At 35.8% G+C, this 6,914-nt stretch overlaps 1 protein-coding gene across 1 annotated transcript; it reads right to left on the bottom strand.

Annotated features, from left to right (window-relative positions):
- Positions 1-2,701: 2,701 nt before the first annotated feature.
- On the bottom strand, positions 2,702-6,063 carry LOC110930140 (pectin acetylesterase 8). The gene is made up of 12 exons (XM_022173371.2): positions 5,205-6,063; positions 5,000-5,082; positions 4,749-4,878; positions 4,582-4,661; positions 4,350-4,436; positions 4,145-4,269; positions 3,995-4,055; positions 3,855-3,907; positions 3,689-3,767; positions 3,474-3,579; positions 3,114-3,259; positions 2,702-3,029 (listed from the first exon to the last, which is right to left on the bottom strand). Exons 1-12 carry the CDS (start codon positions 5,308-5,310, stop codon positions 2,922-2,924), a joined length of 1,164 nt encoding a protein of 387 aa, XP_022029063.1. The 5' UTR covers positions 5,311-6,063; the 3' UTR covers positions 2,702-2,921.
- Positions 6,064-6,914: the final 851 nt, after the last annotated feature.

The following is a 6,914-nucleotide window of genomic DNA, read 5'->3' as shown; positions in this document are numbered from 1 at the left end:
CAGTTGTGTTGCTTCATCATTTTCTTTGGCCTTACAGTTATAGATTTGATGACCCAGTAAGTGACAATAATAACAAAGCCTTATGCGAGGGATTCGCTTGTTTCTTTCATTTTGTTCATCGGTGCAGTGTTGACAAGGGAGAGTGGTAGAGTTTGGTTTGATTTCTGATTGATTCCTTGAAGTGGCTCTGATACCACTTTGTTGGACAACCGAAACATCATCATATGCATTTGCAGCGGAAGATTGGTTGTGACTTGCAGACATTATGATGTGCACATGTAAATCAAGAAACGAATGCAAAGAAAATTGCAGAGAATTCAAAACGAATAAATGGACAATTTCAGTGAACGAGAAAATGTCTTGATAGCCGGTAATGTTTCCCGGCAATAACTATATAAACTTACATTTTGGCGGTTAACTCTTGGCGGGTAACTGCCTTGGCAGTTTGATTTGAATGCTTGACCCGCTTATCTTCCTAAACCGCTTATCATCTAACCTTATAAGTTAAAGTCCTAATTACATGTCTTAAATATTTACATGTCCGAAAAATAATAATAATAAACATAACTAAAGTTTAATAACGAATGCAACGATTATACTTCTAACAGAGGTGGTGGTAGGTGATGGTGGGTGATGGTGGTAGGAGGGTGGTGGCATGTGGAGGTGCGGTGGTATTGGTGGTGGTTGTGGTTGTGTGAGGTGGTTGTGCGGTGGTGGTGGTAGGTGGCTGGTAGCAGATGGAGGTGTGGTGGTGGTGGAGTGGTGGTGAAGATGGAGAGTAGAAAGAGAAAGTGGTTTGTGTGTGAGTAAATGTTAATCATTTAAACAAAATGCATAAAAGATGACTAAAACAGACAACAACATTAAATTTTGAAACAGTCCCAAATGGACATCCTTATGGTTAAGACCATAAGTTATGAGCGTAGGGGCTTAAGGCATTGCCACAACACAGAAAATGGCAAGTTATTAAAAAACAATATAAATGCATCAAATTAACTCATTTTATTTCCGCACTTACCATTAGACCCCTTTCATGGTTTGAACCTCTTATGCTTATGTGGTACCGAGGTGTCGCCTAGTAAGCAACACTTTTCTCACCACACTCACATGACATAACGGATGGTCTAAGTGGTGTGTTCTACAACTAAAAGGATGGAAGGTCGAATCTTGCAAGTTGCATATGTAGTGTATTTATCCTTGAAAGTCTAGGAATGACTCTTATAAAAAATCAAAAACTCTAGATATGACGTCCATTTAACTTCCGAATCTGCGTTGCAGAGCACACTGCATCCCATCATGGCATATGGATGATGAAATAATCTCGATTGTTGCTCTAGCCCCACATACCCTTTAAACGGATAGTTGCTAACACAATTCCCTATCCTCCAATCGTCTATGGTAAGTTTGTGGTATCCATTAGTCTCAAAAACATGTTGATCAAGGGGTGCATGGTAATCGATAGATTAGAGTACCAGGTCCGGTGGATAGTATTGAGTGGCAATGGCATTAAGCACCTTCAACTATCGTAGAAATCGCAGAACTGGATGGGATTGTTGCTATCTTGTCATAGATTTCTATTAATAATCAAGAAGACAAATGGACATGGCAAGCTGAAGACTTGGGGACTTTCAAGGTTAAATCGGTACAATAACTTATATCTGATATCAACGTGGTTCCTTGTGATATCATTTTTTAATGGAATATATGGATACCGCGTAAAGTAAACATCTTTGTATGGAGAATGAACCTGGATCGCCTACCCACGAGAAGCGCGTTGGAAAAAAGACATATACTTGTTTACATCATGCCCTTTATGCAACGAAGATAATGAAACAGCGGAACATTTGTTTACACCATGTTTTGTTTGCTCAATAATTTGGCAGATGGTACCATCTTGGCTATCCATTCCACCAATTTCAGCATACACGATTAGCGACATACTTATTTTGCACAAAGGAATTTCTGGGTCAGACGCGAAGAAGAGAATCATTCACGCTATTATGGTCATAGCATGTTGGGGTATTTGGAAACTTCGCAATCAGGTTGTTTTTTCTAGCAAGAGAATCGATATAGCAAGACTTATGGCAGATATTAAGGCTTCTAGTTTCCTTTGTATAAAAAATAGAGCTAAATTGTTGTCTGTAGATGGATAAATTGGTTAGCCTTTGATTTCGTTTAAGCTTGTATGTTTTTGTTGTATAGTTTTCTTGTGTTTTATAAAATCCACCGTTAAAAAAAACGTTGTAAGTAAAAGTTTATGTCATGCGTATTGGGTAACGGGACAAAATCAGATTTTTTTTAGAAAAATAATAAGATGAAACATAAGAAGTTAGAAGATTCCACTTTGGGAGGAGCAGCCTCCCAATAACCAAATAAGTTTAAAAAATCACCACAAATGAGATCAGATTTGCTAACTACCCTATTTCTTATAAATAATTCACCAAAATGGATTTGAAATGATACTGATCGTTATATTTTTTTTAACAAAAAGTTTTTAGATGTGTTACATATGATCATTTGCCCCATTGTCTATTATGCAAGTTTTATCAGCAAACACAAGACAACTATAGCAAACAAATTTACCAATTCTTAAGCAAATGTGGCAATGTTGGCTGAGAGTTGTGTCCACCAGAATTTATGCAACCCCAAAAATACCCAAAAGTCTCAAACATGGCCTTAAAGTGCACCTAGATCTCGCAAATACATAAGAACAACAGTTTATTGATTAGAATTATAAAAAAGAACAAATGAACAATGAACACACCAACACAACGTATTGGTGATATCTTACATCATGAACTTAATTTCTTAAATTTTTTTAACTAAAACCCTTCCACTAATCTGGGAAGTTGAATCAATCGATTATATATGCATCCCTTTTATCCCCATGTATAATTAGCTTTGATAAACAATGCCAACTTCTACTCAAAAACACGGTTGTGGCATGTTTTATCACATGGGTATGGGCAATCAATCTTTTGAAATGTAGCCCGCTCGTAATACCAGTCTCCAACCGCTTTTGCAATTGTCTGTTATAAAGGTTAACAACATAACAAAACATTAGATCCAAAAACACTACTTTGAATGGAAACTTATGTTATTATACTACATACCGTGTTGCTCAACAGTGGAGAATCATTTCTCAACCATGTTTCTTGAATTCCAGTTTGGCAGTGGGAATAACAAGAGTTGATGAACATTCCTCTCGATGGAGAATTATCGAATCCAGTCAACGCCTTCAAGAACTCCTGCCTATAGCCTGTGGAATTCACCATAAACATGCACTATCACATTAATAACATTGTTTTACTTTAAGACTTAGAATACTGTTTCTAATGATAATGTTTACAAGCTTTATTGTCTCATTAATTATTTATAAAATGAATTAGCATATTTAAACCCATAATAAAATAACTTGTTACCCAAGACATCCATCTTGTGGGCTAAAGGTATAGAAAGAGACAAGAGTGAACCTTGCAGGATATTGAGTTGAGCAGATGAACACTTTGTTATATCAAGTTTGCAATCGCGCCAGGTTCCTTTCCGATCAGCAACACCTGGAGCCAATATATTTTTTACCTGTAAAATATTATAAATTACAATTAAATCAAAGAAACTCGAAAATTAACCTAATAAAGAATCCAATGCATATATTAGTTACTATTGTTCATATGGAGGTTTGCCTAACCTGCCATGAATCATAAGCGGCGTTTATCAAAAAAATTGGAGTTTCAATGTATTGCACCATGTTTTGTGGGAAAAAAACACTGCAAAAAACAATAAGAAATGTTAGTTTTGAATTTTGACAGAAAAAATCAACTTTTAAAGTATTTTTCAAAGCATCCGCTCTTACCAGACCAGGACTCATTTTCGAAGTGCAAGCTGGAGACAAAACTTTAGCTGATCCCTACATATTGACAATTATAAGAAAAAGCAATAGATTAGAAATTTTAATGACAGGTGAACAATAATTTAGAAGGGATTAGAAGGGTACATGTGTCTTAACAACATCTGCATAAAAGCCTTCAATGTGACTTGTTCCGATAATCGTCTTTCTGTATATGAACCAATAATGCCAAGCTTTTGCAATCAAGTTGAATATGAAGTGAAAATGAAGAAATAAACGTTTGAAATGAAAGCTTACGCGTTAATGAAGAAACCGGCATCCGAAAGGCATTTCACTGTAGTGTTTGCCGGCAAAAGTGATCTGAAGTTATCGCAGTGCAGTATGGAAGTCAGTCCACCAGCTGAACAACCAGCAAGCATGGCCTGCAATATGAAAGTCTCAGTTAGAAACAAAATATATGTGACCAAGGGGAACAAATGGTTAAATTTGAAAAGTGAGTTACATTTGTCGCGTTCTTCATTCCTTTTGCTAATAAATCTTCAATAACAGCACGGAAAATCCTTGCTCCTCTGAAGTGAAGATTGGTTTTCTGGAAAATAAAGGATATGAAATGGGCGGTTTAGATGAATGGTCGGGTCGAGCAACACGTCAAAACTTGCAACATTTTTACTAAGTGCTCCCACAAACGTTTCTTTTCTTTTCTATTAGTAGTTGATGTTAAAACTATGACTTACAGGATCAACTTCTTCCACATCACCGGTAAAAGAGGCTCCATCACAATACCGAACCTTGATTCTATTCCAATTATAAAAATCTGAAAACAAAGTGCAAAGTAAATATAAACAATAAAACAAACCACATGTTTCCTTTTCTAAATATGAAGCAAGATAATTATGTGTACCAGGGTTATATTTAGGCTTGTTGTGAAACATCCCTGAGAAGGTCTCTGTTGTCAACATTTGCTTGGAGGAACCTAAACGCGTATCTCTTCGTGCAAGGCAATTCGTGACATTATTGCACCAACCTCCTCCCTGATTAACCATAACATCCAGATTATCATGTTTTTAGTTAACTAATAAATATTGCAAATCATATATAAAATCAAAATGAGGAGCATATTGTAGTCATTATAGTTTGTAATCATGGACCAACCTCGAAGAAAACCAACCAGTTGTCGATTCCTGCATCGAATCCCTTGTCCATATGATATGCAGGGGCACTTCCATCCAAACAAACTGATCAAAATGATCATGAATATAGATTCAACAAGTGCATGTCAATCAAAAATAACAAAAGAAGAAAAATCAAATATTAAATCAAATATTTCATAGTGGAAAGATAAAGGTAGGTAGTTTACCAGCTCCTTGAGCAACAGCAGTGTCCAGAAAAGTGAGTCCAACTTCATAAGCTTCAATGCTCAATAGGCATAATAAGCCCACTAAAACTATGCATACCCTCATCATACCTTCAACTGCCTTAACGTTTCAAATCAAAATATATATTCAACTGAGTCATACGCACACACATATATATACTGAAATAAATATGTATTCTGCCTATCATCTACCAAACTAGAGTTGACATATGGCAACATTTCTTAATTAGTAGTATTGACCTTTGCCGTCATAATAGTAAACATTTTGAAACGAATAATCTATATCACTTTAATAGCATCTTCTTAAAAAGGGAGACATTTGGTTGCGCGTTTGAATGCGGACGAGAGATGGTGGGCCCTCTCTCACACAGCCAACATTTTAGTAATCTATATTATTTTATTTTCGTTTATTTAAAAGGGACGTAGCATCGAAGAAAAAATATGTGTTTTCGAATGATGACTAGAAATCTACTGAGGGACGTGAAACGTTTGTGGGTGTTGAAAAGAGATAGATGCTGATATAAGATATGAAAAGATGTAAACGGGTTTAAGTTTCAGTTCCCCATCTATGTAAAAACACAAGTCCATTAATTATATTCATACTCAAATGTCCAGATAAATTAACCACAAAAGTCAAACATGCACATGAAAATATGTATGCAATAGTAAGTTTTTTTTATGTATTATTAGTTGTGCAATGATCATAAGAAAACTAAAAAACTCTACCAAAAACACTTTAAGATATATATGCAATGGTACGTTTTTTTCCAAACTTTCTTATATACTACATATATACATTATGCAAAAAAAATTTGTATTACATATATATGCAATATATCATGCGGTGTATATACGTAATACAACTTTTTTTATATCAAGGACCAGAAGCATTTTTCCATACGATCCAGGGCCGTCTATGGCCAAGTGCAGAATGGGCCTGTGCACAGGGCCCAAACCAATATAGAGCCCAAAAATTTCTTTTTTTATATATATTTAAAAAAAATTCTGTATGTTTTTATAAAAAAAAATTATTAGACCTGTGTTTAAATGTTACAGGGCCTGTTTATTAAGTTTAAATGGACCTGTGTTAATGAACTAGTGTATGGGTGTGTGCACAAGAAATGAATAAACTCAATTGAAATGGGTCTGCCTTAGTATAACAGTTTAATAGGCCCAGGTTAATAAACAAACATATTTCAAATCAAACCCATTAGAGGGTGTTGGGCATTGTGCGACTGTGCGGGAAAAGAAGACCATCATACGTTGTTTTCACTGTGACACTGTGTGACCAGACCAGGCGACCATCATCATCGACGTAAAGGGTTTTGTTTAAGGGCGAAATTGAGGGTTAACCAGGATATCATCATCATCGGTGCAGGAATTTTTTGGAACATCGAATCAAGGGTTTAGCAAATAGGGCCTAAATTTTTATCTCGCACAGGGCCAAATTATTTTTTTACATTTTCGGAGACGGCCCTGATACGATCCGCAACATGTTTTTATGGAGTTTTTGAGTTTTCTCATGATCCCTCCCCTATTAGTTATAACGCTAGGTATTAGTGGTTACGGTGGTTATATACTGAACCAACGGTCAGTTCACCAAGGGGAGTCATACCCCTTCACCACCTATATATACGGCATAATCCCAGCATTTAAATGTAACGAAAGTATGACGTTAGTATGAATACTCTC

Source organism: Helianthus annuus, chromosome 3 (assembly GCF_002127325.2).
Source record: "Helianthus annuus cultivar XRQ/B chromosome 3, HanXRQr2.0-SUNRISE, whole genome shotgun sequence".
Lineage (NCBI taxonomy): Eukaryota > Viridiplantae > Streptophyta > Magnoliopsida > Asterales > Asteraceae > Helianthus > Helianthus annuus.
This window is presented reverse-complemented; position numbering and strand designations above follow the sequence as displayed.